The sequence below is a fragment of the Pongo abelii genome, chromosome 9 (assembly GCF_028885655.2).
Source record: "Pongo abelii isolate AG06213 chromosome 9, NHGRI_mPonAbe1-v2.0_pri, whole genome shotgun sequence".
NCBI classification, from domain to species: domain Eukaryota; kingdom Metazoa; phylum Chordata; class Mammalia; order Primates; family Hominidae; genus Pongo; species Pongo abelii.
The window spans coordinates 40784666-40807571 of record NC_071994.2 but is presented as its reverse complement, the minus strand read 5'-3'; the positions used below and the strand labels follow the sequence as shown (position 1 = coordinate 40807571).

Here is a 22906-nt window from a genome sequence, read left to right as displayed (position 1 = left end):
TTTTCAATACTGGCTGTATATTAGAGTCACGTGGTGATCTTTTAAACTATTGATGCCAGATCAATTAAAGATCAAGATGGTGGTGGGAGGAAGGAATATTTTTCAATACCAGAAAAAAACGGGGTACTAAATGAGGGTTGGAAAGAATGGCTGCAGTTAAGTCATTCTTTTTTGTTAGTTTAAGACTTTTGATCATTAGCTTAAGAAAAATGGGAAGTTATTGAATAATTTTAAGCAGGTTAGTATCATGATCACATTCGTTTTCAAAAAAGATAAATTTGGATTACTGAAAAGAACATAGATTTGAAGAACAAGACTGGATGCACAGAGATCATGGGTGGCATTAGAGATGCAGTTCATATCAGCAATTTTTGTTTCTCTTAGACTTGAACGCTATGAGCTATCTTGTCCTATGTTCTTTCCACCCTGTGCTAACAATTTGCAGAGTGACTTTGTAAAAACATAATTTTTAAGTTTTCTCTTCTCTCAAGAGTGAATCTCCTGCCTCTTGGGAATTTGGGGTGGAATAATTAAATAATACTGTGAAGTGCGAAGGCAGTGGATGTTTTGTTCTCTGAGGAGCTTGCCTTCATCAGAGCTGAACAGAATAGTGCCAGATTGGCAGCTTTTGATTCCTGGGGAAAAGGTAATCTTTCTCCCTGACAGCATCATCCCCGCACCAGCCCCCTGCCCAGTAGCTGCAAAAAAATGAAACATTTCTTTTCTTCTGCTTTGTTTTTTAAGTAGAGGTATATATAGAGAGAAATTAAGTTGAATAAGTTATAAAAGAAGGTTATTCCTGTTGGTTGATAAAAATCTCTATATATTTTAAGACATACAAAATGAGAAATATTATGTGTGTGCACTTAATTTGACATTTTACTCATTGATAGTAGTTATTGTAATGCAGAAACATCCTTCTAAAGCATCCCCTTATTTGAGTGTATTAGATTATTTTACATCCTAGAGGTTGAGAGTAATGAATTAATAACCAGTACTAGGCAAGCTGTTCGTGATGCTAATTTGAATCCTGACACAGCACCCTCTTCCAGAATAGTCCAGGCTTATTTGCTTTGTTGTCTCTATCACACTGGCTTAGATATAAATTACATAAAATGTGTTCTCAAAATAGGTTAACTTATTCATCCATTTTATAAATGCTTAGTGCAAGCCTACTGTGTGTCCAGCACAGAACTAGGTGCTAGGGATACATAAGCAAAACAAAGAATCTTCTCTCTTGACATTTACAGAGCAAATGAAAGTAAAAATACTATAGAAAAAAAAAAGAGAGGGTATAAGAAAGATAAGGCAAGGGCAGACAAGAACTAGCAAGTGATCAAATGATGGAAGTGGAATGAGTGACACAAAGAGTTGTAGCAGAGGAGGTTATGGGATATTGAAGGTAAGATTATAAAAGGCTGTGTAAATCATTGAAGAAACTTTGGCTTTCACTCTGGATGAAATGAGGTTCTAAGAAATGGCATGACCTGACTTACATTTAAATAGGTCATCCTGACCCTTGTGCGAAGGATAGACCACTGGGGACAAGAATGTGAGCAAAGAAGCTGCTTGAAAGTACTGCAGGAGTCCCAACCAAAGATGATGATGATATAAACCAGAGTGATAGCTGTGAAGGAGGTAGAGAGGGATCAGAATCTGGCTATATGTAAGGTAAAGTAAAACAAATCGGGAACAACCTGGTAGTAGGAGACCCAAGTTTTCCTGCTGTGGAGCTTAAATCTTCCCAGATCTCTTCCAGCGTTCATCACATATTAGTCACTCTTTCATGTACTCTGGCAACCAACATGCCTAGACTTCAGGAACCACGATGTTTAAAAGTGAATGAGACCTCCATTCACACCAGAATAAGGCCCAGCTCCTGAAAAATTATTTCTTGTCCCAAGATCTATCTATTCCACAATAAAAATTTTACTTTCAAACCCTGCAGGGAACCATTAGGAAGAATACAAATGATCAGTGTGTTCTCAAGGTCATGGCTACTCAGTTTTACATAGCCCTACATGTCAAACGTCTCAGTCTGGATATAGATTGGTTTTTGTTTGAGTCTAGACTCATTCATCTTCATGAAGGTCACTCCTCCAGCCTCTGGGGAAAATGAGGACTATATAGGTTTTCTGTAATATTCAGGGTCTCAGTTTCTCTCTCCTTGAATAACCTCTGAATAAGAACTCATATCCCCCCAGGAACAAAAAATAAAAGTATAGGCATAGAACAATTTAATACATAAAGATGAAAAAGACAAATATTCCAAAGAAACTATAAAGTCTACAGAAATAGTTTTTTTTTTTTTTTTTAAGAAAATGTATGCCCAGTTCAGAGAAAAACGTTTAACTCATCAAGTTAAACCTTGATTCAGGTCACTGTACTTCAGAGTTCTTCCCAAATCATAGGTTAATGCTGGCTTTATGCTTATGCAACACAAAGGTCTATACAGAAGGTTTACAGAGCCAAGGAAGAGGCTCTACCAAAAATGAATTGAGCAGGCAGAAAGATTCAAGCTTTGAAAGTCATCATCATTTTGGGTAGTTTCTGATTTGAGAGGTATGCTGTCAACTGAGAAAAAACATTTCTGGAGAATTTATTAGGCATGGGCACTTTATGAGGTGCCCAATCTTTTATAACATTCACACTCCATGAGGCAGAGATAATTTTCTTCATTTTCCAGATGAGAAAACTGGAAACTACTTAACCATAGTTTTTCTAAGGTTAAATAGTTTTTCTAAGGCCACAGAGCTAGTAAATGGTAGAGATGGAATTTGTACTTAAGTCTCTGTGATCCCAAATACCATGCTTTTTCATTTATACCATGTGATTTCTTCCAAGTAGGCAGTAAAGATTGAGGAAATTCAAACTATGCTTGGTGAGAGGCAAGTTGGTGTAACACTGGTAGCCAACACAATGATTTCAAACGAAGGATCTTTGTCATCATCTTACCTAAGAACTTTTGTAAACATAAAGCAGGAAAATGTATAATAAAACTTAACATGTCTTTCACTTGCCCTGGATGAAGGAGTCATTCAAATAGATGTATGCTTACACTTTATGTTTTAAAAAGTTTTTCTCATCTCTATCATTCCTGCACAAAAACCTTTCCACCAAATTTGGAAGATTCACTAAAAGAGACTGGAAAAAAAACACGTTCTTCTCTTTTCTCTGATCAGTGACAGATTTCCAGCTGGGTGATATATTTTTAAACAAATGGTTATTTGAATGAATCAATAGTCACTTTAAAAAAAATTATATACATTTTTCCCAAGCGTAGATAATACGTGTAACCTTGGTTGGTCTGAATTCAAAGACCTATAGATATTTGAGACATATTATGTTTACTTCTGGCATTGTCAATTTTCATTTTAATAATCCTTTGTCTTTAATTTGAAACAAATCTATTTTAAATAGGAAAAGTCCTTTGGAATTTGCACTGACATGAAAGCATCTTAAGCTATTTTCCCATGGTGATTTGCAAAATACTAGTATCTCAGTAAGCTATTGGGAAAAAACAATCCTTGATCCAGAAGTTTGGAAATTAAGCATACTTTATCTCCTGCTTGGATATTTTTTAGCAAATGCATGCATATTAAAGTGTCTTAGAAGTCCTCTAATGAGAAACCAAAACTTTAGTTAATCATGGAATGAGCCCCCACTTGTTTGCTTCTAATACTCTATGGAAAGGGTAGCCATGCTGCCTTCTAGGTTTGAATATTAGGCCAATGACATTGGTTCTCTAAGTATTGTTTAGAAACATTGGTAATACAAAAATAAAATATCATCTGGCAAATCCATGAAATTAGCCCTGCTTAGAATTTGGGGCTATAGTAGTATATGCATATGAAAATGTTATAGTTTAATTTTAAAACATATATGATTTTAAATTAAATTCAATAATTTCTACCCTACTCTTGAGCTTTTAAGATTCACATGTTTCTTGATAAATTACATCTAATGGAAATATAATGAATAGTGTTAATCAAATGGGGTTCAGCTGTGTCTAACCTGGTGGGTGCATCTAAAGGGAAGCAAACAACAGTTCTTTTATTTCAGATGTTTTGCTCCTATAATCACATGAAGGATAAGCTCTGTGTAATTCAGTGTTAGAATGGACATAAACTTGTTCCACGCTCTATGAACCTCAGATATTGTAGGAACTTCAGGGAATAACTGTGTTGGCTTTCTTTCAAAACAGGGTCGAATATGAACATGAGTGATATATGATGCCTAGGTAGTCAGTTGTTTATTTACTTATTTTAGACTACTGAACCAAAGCTAAGTATCGTGATGATTCTCTTATTCAAAACGGTATCAGATTCTCTGAGTATAGCAGTATGATCAAAATATGCAAACAATCCTGCAATTTCCAAGAATTAAACCACAGTACCCCATTTTGTAAAAGCTCTTTACATAATCCTTATGCATACTTGACTCTGCTTAACAACCTTTTGTCTAGTCAAAGACACCTTAGTTCTTATTTGTTGATACAAGTAAAAGTGGATGAAAAGATGAAAGAAAGCAAGCAAATATGAACACTCTATGAGATAACAGACTTTTACGACTTATACCCAGTTTTTTCCAGTATTATCACAGGACCAAGCACATAGTTTGAGGACCTAGTAGGTACTCAATAAAATGTGGTAGAAAAATTAGTGAACTAGTTAATAAATGACTAGTGGTAACTGGCAGTGTTTTCTTCCCCCTCCGAACAGGAATGGGGTCATTATAAAAAGCCCATCAAGAATAACTTCACATTTTTAATTGGCTCATGATTGATTGTTCTGATTGGGGATTCTGCATGTTGAAAATCATAAATGTAAGAAAATGCACTAATGCACATAGGTGGTTATTTCTTGTACACGATGTCATTATTAGATTTTTATCAAGGTCTTTCTTCATTAAGATTTTTTTTATCCATATAAATTTCTTTTAAATCATTGTCAGTGATCATGCATAGTCAAGGGGACAATGTTCTTTATTCCCAAATCAAACTGTGACATGATATCATCAGCTCTGATTCTAAATAATGTTGCCTATCTTACTATCATTTGCAGCCAGCTATTGCAAGCCCCGATATCATGTTTATTAAAATTCACATTCCATGGGACACGCTATGCAAGTATGCAGAGAGGCTGAATATCAGGATGCCCTTCAGGTACTTTCAAATTTTACTTTATTTTATCTCAATATATATTAAAATGAGTCTATCTTTGCATCACCTTAGAGCAACAAATGCAACCCCTTCTACAGAGAAAATGCTTTTTCTTTCAAAATTTCAGTTATTCTGGACAGTTTTTTTTTTCTTCCTAATTTGTTTGTCTAATTTGGTAAACTTTCTCATTTCCTGGACACTATGTCATTTCAAGGTGGACCTGCTTACTGGGAGAGTAAAACAGTTATTTTCAATTTTAACTTACAACAATTCCCAAGAGCAGTCTCACTCCTTATTTCATATGGGTGGGCAGAACTCTTTTTAGTTTTGTGGAAGGCAGAAAGTATAAGTGCATAGCATTTTCTTTGTATATAAATTGTTCTTCTCTGTATAGTCATTAGCAAGAGTCATTTCTCAAGTCAATGCAACCAGGAAGGTTTCTTAATTCTGTTCTCAATAACAAGAAATAAATGGTAATAGGAGGACTGCTTCTTTGAAATATTTTTCAATCCTTCCTTTAGGCAAGTAAAGATTAAATAGACATCCGTTTCCCTATATTGAGTATCTTGTGTTTTACGCAGAATGTGTCACTTTCCTCCATCATTTCTCACAGTAAAATTCAACAATGCTCTTACTATGCAAAGTATTTACTCATATTAAAGACATGAACATGTACACTGATGTGGAGCTTAATATGCTTCTTCAGTTGCTAAGGTTTTAAAAGGTTCAGCACAAACATAATGCCAAGTGAGAGCCTCTAGATAATGAATATAAGTGAAAATTAAGTGCAATTCAAAAATATGGAGAAATTTCTCAGACCTGCTAGCATGAAAAAGTCCAACTCTGGTAGAAGTGCTGATATTCTCAAATATTATGACAAGCCTCTACAGTATTCAACATAAAATGTGAGGTATTGAGCCTCATCTTCTTAGTCATTTAAAACACCTAGGGCTCGAAACATGCAACCATAGTCATTGCCCATAAATCAGAAATTAAGTGTTGGAAACTACTAAGGAATCCTCTTGACAATATTAGAATTAAACGCCTAAATTAGCTTATATTCATGCTTGGCTAAGAGTTTAAAAATTCTCTATAGAGTCGATATTTAGAATATATGCAAATAATTCCTCAAGGATCTTGGCAAAAAAAGATAAATAAAGGAAATAATATTCTTTCCAATTCCTCAGCACCTTATAAACTAATTTTGAGAGTACAGCTAGGTAAGTTTGCATTTGTGCTAAACAACATTTCTTGAGTTCTGGAATTTTTCTATCTTCATGCTATAACCTTCTAAAAAGTCTTTTAAAATACTTGACTGGGACTTATTACAGATGATAATATACAATATTAATAATATGCTGATAATGGCAGGAATACTTGCTCTTTGCTCAAATTTATTCTCTGGTCTGTGCATATTCATGTTATACAAAACCATGGAGAATAAAAACAGTGAAATAAATTTTAAACTCTCAAATAATTTTACAAGTAGCAGTCTTCAAATTTAGCATAGATATGGTTAATAATCACCTTTGTTTTTTCACAGTGGGAGTCAAACTTCGTAAAAATATTCTGAAATTCAATTTGAAAACATTTTCTGTGAGCCTTACAACTTTTTGTAGACTCCACTTTCTATCTTATGATTATAGTTGAAACATGTATAAAAATATTCACTGAAGTATAATTTATAATTGTGAAAAATAAAATATTTAATGTGAGCAGATATAAGCAAATTGAATACAACTTTGCAATGAAATATAGTTTTATAAAATTAATGGGTACAAAGATTTCTTAGTGATTTTGGGGGGATATTAAATATAAAATTTTAAATAAAATATATAGTATATGCAATTATTCATACAAGGTGATTTCAGTCATGTAAAATATATAGCAATGCAATTGGAAGGAAATATAATAAGAGATTAAAAAGGATTGCTTCTGATGAGTGGGACTGTGGTTCTCAGTTATTTTCTTTATATTCTTACAAAAGTATATATTTTCCACAAGTTCTAATTTGACTACATTAATGTAAATACAGGATGCAAAAGAATGACATAAGATAATGACCTGTTTTCTAATATCAGGACAAAATTGCTAAAGAAAAAATCTAATAATCCTAATTTCAGGATCCTTCATCCTGCCCCATCCTATGAATTCATCAGTTTCTAAGCATCGTAACTGAATTTACGTACAAACTAATTTCCTTGTAGACTAAAGAGGAGGAAGCCCTTAGCAACTATCATAAGCATGTCATTTCAGTACATATCAGTATAAAGTTCAGTTCAGGTTGAATGAACATGGTATAAAATATGCTCAAAGAGGGAGCATGTCTTCCACCTGCCTCCTCTAGACTTCATACAAAACGGATGTTTGCCATGGTTCCAGAAGATTGGTTCCATTTTTTTCTTTCCATTGTTGGCATTATTTTACTTAGATCTGGCACAGCCACCTATTGTTAAGATGTGATTATACTTTCATTCAATAGAATAGTGAATTATAAATACAACCTCAGTGTCTTGATTGGCTCAGGATAGTAGAACAAATTACCACAGACTGGATGTCTTAAGCAACAACATTTACTTGTCACAGTTCTGGACGCTGGAAGTCTGAAATCACAGTGGCAGCATGGCTGGGCTCTGGTGAGGGCCCTCTTTTGGATTATATCCTCACATGGTAGAAGGAGGGCTAGCTAGCTCTCTGGTCTCTCCTGCAATTCATGAGGATTCCACCCTTATGACCTAAATACTTCCCAAAGGCCCCACCTCGAAGAACCATTAAGTATTGGAATTTCAACATGTGAATTTTTGGGAAACACAACTGCTTTGTCTATTGCAATTGGTAACAAATGTTTGCCTTACCCCTAATATTTGATGTTCATAATTTCAAAAATAGCTTTTCTTTCTTTAACACATGTTCATTCTGCAGTACTCTATCCAGGAAAAGTCTTATAGAGACAATGGGAACACATTCTATGGTGTAATACTTTTCATATTGCTCTTTCCACCATCTCAGTTGGATTTTACTAATTAAAAAAAAAAAATGGAAGTCAGAGCACGTTTGGCCTCTTCTCTTTTTCCTTATTTCTGCCTTTTCAAATAAACTTCAAGGAACTCTTAGTGATGGAATAATTGTTATTCCCTTAACTTAGATTTTAAAAATCTTTATCACAATTAATTTCTTTGTTTCTCTTCCTAAGAAATACATTAAAAACATTCTCTTGCTGGATTGTAAGTGACCTTCCTTTGTATGAATTAGAGCTTAGGTCTTTGGGCTGTGTGCCACAAGTGTTCCTCTGTCCCAAGGGAGATTTTGAAGAGGATGCTTTCTTGACTCAGATCATTTTTTAAAAAACTATATTCATTTTTTAATTACCTGGTAGGAATGCATGTAAAAGAAGAATTCTACTATATCCAAGGAAAAAATGAAAAAGGGGGGGAAAAACATGGAACATATGCAGTTACTATCCCTTTTAATTGGTGTTTTGCCTGAAGTTTCTTCTTTATAATGTTTTTCAAAAAAATATGATTATTGCATTGTGATCGTGGAAAGTCTTAGAAAATACCATGGAAATTCTCATGATTTACCAATAAAAATATTTTAAAATATGCAGCATTTTCCAAAGTGTGTCAAAGTATTACTAGTTCGACAGGATCTTAAAAGAAGAATATACTGTGACCAAATTTGTTTCTGAACTTCTGAGTTAATAAATAAGAATATTTACTGAAAATATTTTTAGAGAAGTGGCTCTCAGTCTTTAGAGCACATTAAAATGACTGGGAAGTAATAAAAATGAAGATTTCTGGAACCTGCTCCCAGAGATTCTGGCATATTAGCTTTGGAATGGGATTGGGTATATAAATTTTTAGCAAGCATTCCAAATGTTTGTGATGTCCATGGTAAGGAAATCTTGTCTTGGAGATTTTAATATTTTAATAGTCTTTATATATATTATAAATTTCAAGAGGCAGTTATAAATTGTATAGCCTTTTCCTAATTTCCATGTGATACTGGTGTTCTTGAGAAAAGAGTTTGAGAACTTCTTGGAGTTCTTTTGGAACATCTTCCCAGATCAGTTTAAATAATGGATGTAACATTAACTAACTCCTTAGGAACTAACTTGTCACTTATTTACAATGTACACTGGAAATTTGGGATAGCAGCCAACTCATAATAAAGGAATGCTATTCAAGCATAAACTAAGTGGCAAATTATTTTCGTGATGGCCAATCTAGTCTCCAATTGACAACTGTTAGCATATTCAAGAACAAATACTGCCTTAAAATTAAATTATATAAAATAATAACCTAAATAGGAAACATATAGATCTCTTTTTAGGATAATATTTTTTAAAAATTTATGCATTCAAAATTTTACCCATACAGAGCAGTTCCATATTTATTCATCTTTGAAACCTACCTGTCAGATTCAATGAAGTTGCAAGATTTGTTACCTATAACCTTTCTGCAAGTTATTTTCTTCCTCCGTCTGTCATAAACATGAATCTTGAGCATTTTATCTAAATTTTCTGCTTGGATGTATGTGTAACATTTTAATTTGCCTACGTTTTTCTAGCCACTACTTTCTTGACTTTTCTTTAAAGTAAATATGACCTACATGTTGAACTTGATGTTTCAAATCTAACCAGGACAATTTCAAAGGTTTATAATAGTCTACATTTTCTAGTTTTTGTCATATCAGGAAGGACTTAGCCTGTGTCTTCTGCATTCCAGATATGTCAGATCCTTTTAGAATTTTTCTTGTTATCCAAAGCTGATTCCTATTCATGCTTACCTCTCACACATAAGAGAGTTCAGCACATTTTAAGATAATTCAGTCATCCTGCGGCTTCTCAGATAGAGTGCCCAGATAGGGCCAACCTCACATGTTTTGTCAAGTTCTTTCTCCCACAAATATTTTAAACAAAGCAAATTTGGGGCTATATTTGTAAAACATTAAGAGCGGCCGGGCACGTTGGCTCACGCCTGTAATCCCAGCACTTTGGGAGGCCGAGGCGGGTGGATCACGAGGTCAGGAGATGGAGACCATCCTGGCTAACACGGTGAAACCCCGTCTCTAAAAAATATACAAAAAATTAGCCGGGGGTAGTGGCAGGCGCCTGTAGTCCAGCTACTCGGGAGGCTGAGGCAGGAGATTGGAGTGAACCTGGGAGGCTGAGCTTGCAGTGAGCCGAGATCACGCCACTGCACTCCAGCCTGGGCGACAAAGCGAGACTCTGTCTCAAAAAAAAACAACAAACAACAATAACAACAACAACAAAAATTAAGAGCAATCATTTTTATCATAATTGGGGTTAAACTTAGATCACTTTTTATGCAAAAATAATATGAAATATAAAATCTAAACGGAAGCTAATCTATAAAATAGATAGGAGCATGGGGGTCAGGGTTTCACTCATTTAATTGTCCTCCTCACTTAGCCCCACAGGCATCTCCACATGCAGCCATTGACTGTGTTGAACTCTGGCTGGTAACAGTGGTTGAGACAATCATTTACTTATAATATGAAGTGATTGTTGTAATAGGTAGATAGATGACTGCAGCCTTGACACAAGGTATAAAACAGCAGAACCTTTCAAATGAAAAATTAAGGGAAAAATAAAGCACTGTACATGAACAGTAGGCAGTTACTAAATTACAGGATGGAAGATCATAGGTAGAAAAGGATTTGGCCCTGCACATTCATTTATACAGAAGAATTAAGGAGAATTACAGGTTGTTGTTTGCTTCCTGGATCAAAGATATGCGGTATATTGAAAATACAAAAACAAAATTTCCCCCACCCAGAAAACCTCTCCACAAAGATAGAAAAGGAAGAAAACCATTTCGTTATTGAATAAACATTAAACCAGAATGTGTCATAGTCAATTCACTAAAATTTGTAAAGACAGAGGGAAATCTCATTTTTTTAATATAGCCAAACAAATACAACCTATTGCAAGCATGTTCTCAAAATAAACAATAACTAGCCCTATATTAGTCCGTTTTCATACTGCCATAAAGAACTTCCATGAGACTGGGTAATTTGTAAACGGAAATGGTTTAATTGACTCACAATTCTGCATGTCTGGAAAGGCCTCGGAAAGCTTAACAATCATGGTGGAAAGGGAAGCAAGCACCTTTTCCACAAGGTGGCAGGAGAGAGAAGAAATGAAGAAGGAACTTCCGAACACTTATAAAACCCTCAGATCTCGTGAGAACTCACTCACTATCATGAGAACAGCATGGGAAACTGCTCCCATGATCCAATCACCTCCCTTCTCAACACCTGGTGATTACACTGCGCGATGAGATTTGGGTGGAAACACAAAGCCAAACGGTATCAATCTCTTTGTGTTTGAGTGGAAACACAAAGCCAAACCGTATCATCACTCATAGTTCATCATAGATTCACCTGGTAATTGGGCTGTTAATTAGCTTCATACGGAAGAGAAATAAAACCTCTCATATCTTTTGGACAGGAGGTAGTTCTGCAACTTGGCGCAAGGCATCCGCCAAAGTTAAGCTCCTACCTCTCACAGAAACTGTCAGGGGACTGCTATCTCCCTTCATGTTTACATTTTAAAAAGACGGCCTCTAAATCCTGACAAAAGGCCCATCGCATTTTCTGAAGAATTCATATACATTTCAAAGAGAGGAGAAAGTACTTATAATGGCAAGTTTTCTTAAGTTAATGCTCTCAGAAGAGAAAGGGAGGAGAAGTCTCTTTCGTTTTCAACAGGGAGAATTAAGTCTATTATTTTTCATTTTTATTTGTTCTTACCATATAAGTGTTCTAAAAAGCATTTATATTCATCTTGTATGACTTTCTCCATTTTCTTTATTTCTCCTAAAGCATTTTCTCAAAGTTTTTTAATTGTTTAAAAGAAATATTCAGACTACCATCAATAAAGACAGAGAATAGTGTTTAGTTCAAATGCCAACCAACCCTCTCCATATTCTTTTATAATATTCCTAACCATATCCACTCCTGATAATTACAGTTGTAAACATTATCTCCTTTTAATGATGCCCCTGGATTTGTTTGATGCTGGAAATTATTTTATACCAATTTCCACATTTGTAGTTTTTTTTGAAAAAAATACTATATTTAGTAAGTGTTTATTAAATGAAAAAATACTCTCTGGCACTGAAAGAGTTAAATGCAACTGTGAATTAAAGGCTCATTCATTTATTCGTTGACCATCAGTGAAAAGGTATGTTACATCAGGGAAAATAGTGCAAGACAATATATGTAGGGGTGGTTCTGAAGAAAAGATGAGTTTACAGTCCAGTAAGAATTGAGTGAAGTACGCACACAGGCTTTTGTGTATGTTTGAAAAAAATAGAGAAGTATTTAAAGTGTGAGTTTAGGATAGATGTAACAAGCTTCAATGTTCCATATTTGAAGTTAGTGTTGGAATATGGCAGGCACAACTTTAAAATTATTTTCTGGCAATATGACTTCAGTGAAATATGGTATCTCCAAAAGTTTGCAATGAAAGGGACTGCAATGAAATATGGTATCTCCAAACGTTTTCAAGTTTTCTAAGCAGCTAATAACATACTTAGGGCTAAATATCAGTTGTCCTATTAACCCTGCTTTCTAGGTTCCACATCATAGAGGAGTTTACTGATCCTCTGAAATGAATTTTAGTGATGGGGATAAAGAGGTATTTTAGAAGAGCGAGAATATCAGATTCCTGAGCTCCAACATGAGCATGTAGAGAAAATTATTTAAGAGATGAATTAATTTTGTCACCTTAATTTTTAGTTTGTCTAAGAAATGCTATACCTCTACTTAAAACACTCAATATCTTCCCCTTTGCTTTTCATCCAAAAACCTTAGCATTAGCTGTTAAGGCCCGTTATCATCTGTGCCTTGTTTACCATCCTCCACTCTTTTATCAGGATCCTCAACTTTTAGTATATATTCTAGCTATTACCAAATTGGTTGCAGTTATCTAAATCTTATAATACTTGGTTTTGTCCCAATAACAATCTCATATGCTGCTGCTACCTTTGTCTAGAATGTCATGTGTAACCTCTTTACCCAAAAGACTACTCCCATTCATGCTTCGAGATTCAATACAGGTGACATATCCTCTGGGACAACATCCCTGTGTCCTTCGTCCTCCACCTGTAAAAACTAATTGAGCTCCCTTTCCTGGGTATTTCCATTCTTGCATTTTCACATTTTATTTTAACTGATGACTTCTCACCTCAACTATCAAGGAAGCTTCTTGAAGGCACAAACTGATCCTACCTCTTTTTTCTCTAAAGTTTTGGTGGTTATAACTTACACTCCTTAGCAAATCAGAAGTATTTATTATATACGTATTAAATGGATCTATAGATGGATGGATGGAAAAATGGAAGGAGGGATGGATGGATGGATGACCTTATATAAAATGTAAGAAAATAATTCAATTAGTATAAATTGAGTGACAGAAGACAGACTTTCAATAAATAGAATTTAAAATAATTCTGTTTTTTCAAAAGTGGTCTGTTGATTTATTAGAGTGTCTTTGTTATTAGTATCTTAGATTCTGAAATTAAAACAATGTAAGGTTGATATTCCTCATAGTATGCTGGGTTATTTCAAACATCTTAAGTTTCTTAAGCATACGGAACTTCGGGTATAGAAATGCTCAATATGATTGAATGTTGTCACTCACTCGTATCACTTTATTTTCCTGTGGCTTTCCTCAGCTGTTTTCTATTATTTTTTCAGGAAAAAATGCTATTACACTGACGGGAGGAGCAAATCAATGGGCAGGTTGGTGGGTGATGAATCATTTCTTTATAACCAATTTGTCATTTTGAAAAAAATAAGAAGATATTTGATTCCCCATATCAGCAGTTGTAAATTGTAGGAAGAAAAATTCTATTGATTTGTTGAAGAGATTTCCAAAATGACTTATGCCAAATTGAATAACATTTAAAATCTGATACTCTTTTTGTTACAATTTACCATTGCCATTCTTGGAATCTTCCCATGTTATAATGTTATGGAAGGAGGACTTTAATTGCAAGTTCACATGTTATGATATTTTAATTTTAAAAATAGTTATAAGACCAGGATCAATGGTTAAATGATGACCCACTGTAACAGAACAATAAACCAAACAAAGACCTTCTGTATCATTCAGTCCAGTTCTCTCATTTGAAAGAAGTGGTAAAGACTAGTGTTCAGAGAGATGAGGTGCTTTACCAAGGCCATGTACCATCTTTTGAATTGCAGACCCACTCTTAATCTAACCCCGGAAGGTACCTCTCTTATCCTAGTATTGAAAATGAACTTTTGAAGAGCTTTACCTCAAAACATTAGCTCTTTACCTATTGTGGTAAGAATAACTATGGAAAAGGAGTTAATCAAACCACGACCCTGAGACAGAAGGAACTCTTCCATCTGAATCTTCTTGTCACTATTTAACTGGAAGAAATCAGCTCCCATTTAATGAATGCTCAAATAAAAAGCCTCTTACCCTTGGCCGTTTTCTGCACCTTGCCAAAGAACCAGTTAACAAAGATAAAGCATGTGAATGTGGTAGAGTATGCTCCATTAAATGATGTTGAAGGATGTATGTTACAAATCAGAATAACAAAAAAGCTAGAACTGTATGATGTGAATACCAGACCATTTTAGGAAATGATTCAATAAATCTAGTTTCTTTACCAAATAAAATTGAATGTAATTGCAAACTTTAGAAATCAGAATGGGAAAATGTTGGTCTCTTTTAAGCATTAATTTTAGGCGTGGCAGTGTTGAGTGACAAGAAAAGTAAATTATGGGGAAAACTTGAAATTAAATGAATATTAAAGAAATTAGCACTGAAATAGCTTTTCCTCTTTAAATTAATGATGCTCTTCAACTAAGTCACATTCTTCTGTCAGGTTAACGTATTCTAATTTGGAATGAGCTCTCATTTCCCATGTGTGTATTTGGTCCTGTTCTATGTAGCAAATTTCCAGTCATTTTTGCTAATAAAATTAGGCATTGGAATATTACAATTTGCAAGTTTACAACTGCAGGTTTTTCTTGTCTTTGCTCTGCATATACCTGCTTATTGTTGGATGGCTGATAAAATCTCTAGATTTGCTTCAGTTGCAAAGTGAGACTTTGCTACTATATAGTTAGTGGGTTTTCTGTTAACGAGAATCTTTCCTTTGGAGACTTGGGGAAGTATATATTCTGTATATTAAAATTGGAACAAATGTCTGTTTATATAAAGCTATCATGACAAATGCATACGCTAAATCCTAAAGAAACATTTTTAATAATGTAAAAAATGTTCTTTTCTCTGTTTTGGTCAAATTTAAAAGTAAACTAGAAAAATGAACACTATTATATGTCATTACTTGTTTTATCTTTTATATTTCTTATTTTCTGTGTAAGTTCATAAAATGAAAATTCAGTTATCATTTATTCCAAATGATTATTAAAATATGTTGAACCTTACTATAGCCCACCACTTTTCATTTTACTTGCAATAAGTAATTCTCTATTCTATGTCTTTGTGAATTCACGTGGGAGGGGTAGGGAATAAATAGAAAAGAAGTCTATAAAATTATGTAACATTAAACTGAAAAAGATTACAAAATTTGTAAACTCAATCTGTAGACAGTTTGAAAAGTGGAAAATTGAAATCAAACGTGGCCATTTAGTTTCACCTGTGCTTTTCTTTTCTTGAAGTGGAAAAGGTATTTTCCTCACATGCTTAGTTTTGACCGGTACATATTAGGGGATAAATAATGTACAGGCAATTGTCCAGCTTTTGAGAATCATCACTTCTTCAGCAGGTTGAGAGGATGTTGTTGGTTTTATTATCACTGCAATTTATTTTTTATTCACAAAGTGTTTTCACATTCAATTATTAAACCATCTTAAAAATGACTCTGCAAGGGAAGCAGAACAGAGTAGACAGTTTTGCAGATCGGAAAACAAAAAGAAGACTCCCTTATCATCCCCACTCACACACCCCATGCCCTGCTTTCACAGCTGGTTTGGCAGAGTTTGTGCTTCAGTCAAGTTCCTTTGACCCTTTAATCCAGACTTGTTTTCAATTTTCAAAGAATTATCTTAGGTTTTCCCAGATTGTAGCAAATAAACCTAAAGGTCTATTTTTGCATTGTGCCGTGATATCTTGAGTTTGCAAGATGTCCAACACAATAAAGGTTTAGTAGAGTGTAGATAATGTATTAGATTACATTGGTGGCGTGGTGATGGTACTTTTAGTAGTATAAATCATATATCATTATTATTATAAACATGTATTGAGTACTTACTATGTTCTGTGCCCTGTGGTGTCAGACAATATTTATTTAATTCTCAAAATATTTCTTTTCAATTAAGAGAAGCAAAACTTAGTGAGGGTCAAAGAAATTAATAAGCTAGATCCTTGCATCCTGGTATTCAAATTTAGGCCAACCATATTTCACTATTAGACTCCATTTACCCCTTCCTTCACAGGAAGTGTATGTGAAAATCTAAAGTGATAATATTGTTTGTTTTCTGTTAACATCACAAATGATGGTCTGAAAACCCTTTTATTCTATTTATTTTAAAACTATTTAAAATTCACATTTATACGTACTTTGTTTATGATGTTGTCAGAGCTACTAGAGCCTTGGGTGCTGTAGCCTGTCAGCATTTTCTAAGTGTAATTAGAATGCTTCCTTTTATTTGATCTGCTAGCCTCCTAATGAAGGAGAACAGATGGAATTACTCTCTGTCTTTAGAAATGAGGAACCTGAAGCTCAAAGATTAGAAATGTTTAGCCCAATTTCAGTGACCAGCAAATTCAGCACTAGAACACTCATCTTCCAACTCCTACCCCATTGCTTTTTATCAACTATGCTAAATTTAAAAAGCTTGAGTAATTTCTGTGCAGTCTATTCAATGTTTTCTACATGTCTATACATCAACCTCTCCAATGAGGTGATATTTTATTATTTTAAAGGCTGTCTTTGTAATGAGAAGAAGCAAAGTGAACACCTCAAATACTATGTATTTATTATTTTAGGCTAGAAAGAAAATGTTTTGGTTCTTCCAAAATCAAAAATGATTTGATAAGTAAATGATAACCTTACTTGGCAAAGGAAAAATCTAGACTTTCACATACTAAATCTTGCATTAGGATTTGATTATTATTTCAAATTATACATGGCAATATTACCATAATAGACGTGAATGAAATAATTCCTGAGATACAATATTTGCTGCCTGCCCATTGCTATACTAATTTTTTTTCTGAAGTCCAAGCAGAGTTGACCAAAGAAATATTGAGGTGTGTTGTATTTAACACTCTTCTAGGAGAATATTCTATCCTGCTACTTGGACTTACTATTGCAGAAGAAGCCAAAAATTTCCCCAGATAGAAACTCATAGTGTGTAAATATTGCAAATGTGTTATTAAACACAGCTATTATTATAGTAACTCTGAATTTAGACTTTCAGAGTCCATCTCTGGAGTCAATAGCTTTCTTCTGTTTCTATTTTCTTTGTGAAATAAATCTGATTTCAATCAGTATATATGCCATAATAGAACTAGTTTATGAGTGTAATCTAAAGCTAGAGCCAAAGTATCCTGATGTCAGATTTCCCAAACAGTGTCCAAATGATATATGCCAGGTGTCTATGCTAAACCCATTACTCAAAGTATAGTCAGGGGTTAGCAACATGAGTGTCCGTTAGCAGCTATGTAGAAATGTGGAATCTCAGTCCCCATCCCAGGCCTATGAATTAGTATCTGCATTTTAACAAGATAATCAAGTTATTCCTATGCCTGTGAGAATCTTAAAAGTCCTGCAAAGGCTTTTTGCCTCAGTGTTCCACATTGTTAATTACCAAGTCTGGAATAAAATACCAATTTGCAACTCTCCAGTAAGGTCAGCATTACTTTTATTTTATGAGTGAGGAAACTGAGGCAAGAAGTTAAATAACTTGTACAAGTTTATGTGGTTAGCACAGTGCAATATATTATAACTCAGTTTTGCTTGACTTTAAAATTTTGCTGTCTACCGCACTTACGACTTCCAGTGCCACTGAATGTGTCACAGTTATTTATTTGTTTTCAGTTTCCACTTTTCTAGAGCCACAAAGCTGTTTGTTTTAAAAAAAAAAGCAGGGAGTAATTATCTATCTATCTATCTATCTATCTATCTATCTATCTATCTATCTACATGTATACACATACCGTTTTAATAAATATATTTTGCTGCTTTAAAAAAAAAAAAAAAAAAACTCTCTTTCTGTCTGGGCGCAGTGGCTCATGCCTATAATCCCAGCACTTTGGGAGGCTGAGGCGGGTGGATTTTGAGGTCAGGAGATCAAGACCTTCCTGGCCAACATGGTGAAGCCTCGTCTCTACCAAAAAAAATAAAAATAAAAAAATTAGCTGGACTTAGCGGCGTGCGCCTATACTCCCAGCTACTTGGGAGGCTGAGGCAGGAGAATCGCTTGAACCTGGGACGTGGAGGTTGCAGTGAGCCAAGATTGCACCACTGGACTCCAGCCTGGTGACAGAGCGAGACTCTGTCTCAAAGAAAAAAAAAATCTCTTTCCTACCACCATCTTTGTGTATCCTGTTGCTGAAATCTTTTCCACAATTATTTTATTTTTTCATGAGGATAACATAGTTGTCCTGAAAGAGTTTAAACAACTGCAAGATTTGGTTTGTTTTGCTGTTTTCTTCTTTTGTGTGGGAACAGAAGCAATGCATGTGTACGTGTGGTGTGTGTAGGTTTGTGTATCTCTTTTCGGAGAAGTTTCTTTAGTACTTAAGAGAATTGTAGTGGAAGGTAGTCACAGCTTTGGAATACAACCTAATCTCGTTCTCAAATGTGACTTCATTCCAGGATGCAAACTTATTTTAGAAGAATCAAAAACTGGATGGCCCAAAACCCAATGGTTCTTGACAAGTCAGCTTTTCCAGACCTAGAGGAGTCAGACTGCTATACTGGCCCCTTCAGCCGTGCGCGGATTCACCAGTGAGTTCCCCTCTTTTTTCATACTGCCTACCTTTATACCTTGGTGGGGCTTGTTTATAGAATAAAAACACCTGGGACCATTTCCATTGTTTACCAAATACGTCAGAGAACTTATCATTGTATTAAAATACACACTTAACTTATAAACAACACTAAGTGAATGTTATTAATTCATTATCAATTTGATGATTTAGAGACATTCAGTAGTGAATAATTAATTGTAGACTTATGGAATGGTAGTCTAGTTTCTAACACTTTAAAAATAATTACTGTAGTAGTGACTCAGTTAAAATAACAATAATGTTAATAATAATAGGATTACTGTTAACTAGCATGTTTGAGTAATAGATTGCTGTAATAAATAAATTATAATTATAATTGCTTCAATTAACATATATTTATTAATTAAGCTATCTATTTTAGTTCAATCTTATTAAACTAAAATGAATGATAATTTTTAAAGAGATTTGTTGCATTAGTCTATCTCCATCTACCTACCTACATACATACCTGTTTGTTTATTCGTTTTCATTCAACTAGTATTTATTGTGTTTCTACATCACACAGGTTGTGTATATAAAGGAAATTATGACACAGTTTCTATCTTCATGGTACACCCAGTCTAAAGGCGCAGACAAAAATGTAAATTTATAATTAACTGGGGTAAACATAAAGATAGGAAAAGGCATGATGTATTGAAGGACTATAGCTATAGGGCCTACTTTGCTATAGGCCATTCTGAATTGAGCTATATTCTGGGATGGAGGAAATTGAAAGGGTGGATGAAACAGAATTCCAGACCACCAAACATGTAACATAGCCATCAGTCAATGGGAAACCCTCCTTTTCCCCTTAGCCTATTTATCTCATTACTTATTCTTGGAGGTGTAACTAGAAGCATGCTTTCTAATTCCAATGATATTGTAGTGGCAGAAGGAGTAAAATTCCAAATGACTGTTGGCTTTAGAGAGAGCTGAAAGTTTCACGGAAGCTTTTTCAGCTTTTTGCTGCACTTTTTCAGGACCTTTAAGGATCGGTGATACACCGGATGAAAAACATTCTACTCTTTTTTTTAAACCCTGAAACCAGAGTAATCTTTGGAAAATATCAGCCACATCATACAACCACCTTGCTTAAGACTCTGAAACAGTTTCCCATTTGTACTTCCAATAAAATTCAAATTTCTTATTATTTACTATGTGGGCATAGATGCCATAGTTACTGCCCAGCACTATCACTCCATCTTCTGCATTTTTTTTTCACCATTTACTCACTCCAGCCATACAAGCCTTGGTTCCATCTGTTGAAAGCTCAAGCTTAGTCCTAACTCAGTCTTTCTTCTTGCTGTTCTCATTGTTTGCCATGCTCTGCCCCAAATCTTCATATGGCATAGTCATTCCTGTCATTCAGCTCCCACTCAAACATCACCACCTCTGAGAGACCGGCTCTGAAAATGTGACCTGAAGTGCCCTTGTCCCAGTCATTTTCTATCCCAGTATACAGTTTCATTTTTCTTCATAGAAATTATCTGAAATTATGTTATTTACTTTTTACTTATGCATCAGCTATTTCATCTCTCTATAATGTAACTCCATGAAAAATTGAATTGATCTGCTTAAAAATTACTTGTTGAGGGAATGCTGAATCAATTTAATGGTGAAAGAGGCAGCTGGACATTCCTTCTCCTACCTACAATTAACAGGACCCTGAATTTGGTACATCCAAGTACAGAGATAAGAATACTGGAGGAATTCAGAGTCTAACAAAATAGACACATGTGCATATTAACTTAAACGATGCAGAGTAAAGTCAGTGTATTAAGAAAGACGGAAATAAAATGCACATTTTGTAAGAGAAAGAGCAGCACATCCAAAGGAGAGGATCTGGGATGCCTTTTCAAAGGAAATAGCTCTTTTTGTCAGGTAAAAATATGGAGTGGCATGGGGAGAGAAGAAGAAACAGAGCAAAATCTAAAGGAAAAGAAGCATGGAATTTTAAGGTGATAATATTATGTTGGTACAACATTACTTTTAATGGCAAAAACTGTAATTACATTTGCACCAACCTAATAATTATACAAATTGACAGATGATTGGATAAATGAAGACAGAGCTGTTAGACATATAAAACTGAAGACATAAGACTGAAGAGTAGGTTGGAATGCGAGTACCAGGAGCCTTGGAGGAAAATAAGAAATTTAATGATGCTTGTAGAGGAAAGGTGTTGGCACACTAAAAGTAAGGGAGTGCTCTAAGAATCAGAGCTGTGCAGTAAAAGTCAGGTGGGAAAATGCATGGCAAGTTAGGAGGATGTTCTACTCGTAATCTAGGCAAGAGGCAATGAGACCTGGAACAAAAGCTGGAGAGAGACAGTTTAGTCAGAAAAGTTACACAGTTTGCCATCTGTTTGAATACGAAGAGTGTAGATGAAGCAACTATCATAGAAGACCTACTAATTCAGGACTACGTGCTTGACACAATGGTGATTTATCACTCACATAGATAGAGTAACTAGAAACAGAAAGTGTCAGAAGTTGAGCAAGACCCAGGACACTTCCATTTTTTCGAGGTTCCCAGCATGCTATAAAGTAAATACTGAAACAGACCCTTCCATTCCTCTTGAGCTCATGCTTTTGCTCTTACATCATTGGCTTTCAAATGGTTCTTCATTGCTACTCTTCCCATGGGGACAACAATAGAGCATCAAGGGAAAGGTAGGATGATTTTTCATTGTTAAGGCTCTGAAAACAAGATAAGCTGCATTGGAAAGCATGGTATGGGGGGTAACATCAATTTTTGATGTGTTCTATTTGGAAATACATTGCTTAAGGTAGTATAAAATGTATGGGAGCCAATGGGCTATCTATTCTCTCCTTGTTCCAGGTGAAATAAGAAATAGGAACACTTAGAGTTCCTTATAAACTGAAATTAGATAACAAAGTGAATATTTGATAATGTCTTGTATTATTTATGAATTATTTTTCTCTGCCAATTTTTTTTAAAGAGAATTATTTCCCTTCTGATTTACTGTGCTTCATATGCATTAGCTTTAATGGAACTTGTAACTATTGCTGGATTCTGTGTTCTGCTTTGAATATTAAACCAATCCTCTCATCTTAACAGCTTCATAATAAATAATAAAGACACCTTCTTCAGCAATGCTACTCGAAGCAGAATAGTCTATCACATGCTGGAACGCACCAAATATGAAAATGGAATATCAAAAGTGGGTAAGAACATTAGTTAATAACAGAGTAGAACTTGCTGTTACTATTTATACCCAAATTATTGTTTTTTTAATAGCTGTAGCTTTGCTTTAATTCATTAAATAGATGTGTATGACATATTGAACACACACTCTATAAACATTCCATTTTTCAGCCTTTTAATAAAACAAACAAAAAAACTTTTTTGAGCGTATTTGGTTCATAGATATCAAAATGTGAAATGTGCAAACACTTTGAAACAGAAATATTATTTCTTGAAATTTATCCCCCTCAAATAATCAGACTTTTGAATGACAAAATATGCAGAAATTTGTTCATCATGGGCTTGTTTGTAATAGAATTACCTGGAAATACCTTACATGTCCGTGCTTAGGGACTGAAAAATAAATTAGGCTGTGTCCATGTAGTACATTCATTAAAAGTTATGTGACATTTATTTACTCTTATTTTAACATAAAAATTTCAAGCATCTGTTTTACAAAGTACATGACATAAGCCCTATACTCAGGGAGATTGTAAATTGGTTATGAGTTC

At 34.5% G+C, this 22906-nt stretch overlaps 1 protein-coding gene across 5 annotated transcripts in view; it reads left to right on the top strand.

Annotated features, from left to right (window-relative positions):
• Window positions 1–22906, top strand: part of ANO3 (anoctamin 3) — a 469771-nt gene that overhangs the window by 326061 nt on the left and 120804 nt on the right. For 3 of the 5 annotated variants that reach the window (XM_024255829.3, XM_063728505.1, XM_024255831.3), the window contains 4 exons: window positions 5064–5164; window positions 13889–13933; window positions 19015–19146; window positions 22269–22375. In XM_024255829.3, the coding sequence (XP_024111597.3) occupies window positions 5064–5164; window positions 13889–13933; window positions 19015–19146; window positions 22269–22375 (385 nt within the window). The remainder of the gene's footprint in view (window positions 1–5063; window positions 5165–13888; window positions 13934–19014; window positions 19147–22268; window positions 22376–22906) is intronic. The other 2 variants (XM_063728504.1, XM_063728506.1) reach the window with 1 other exon arrangement.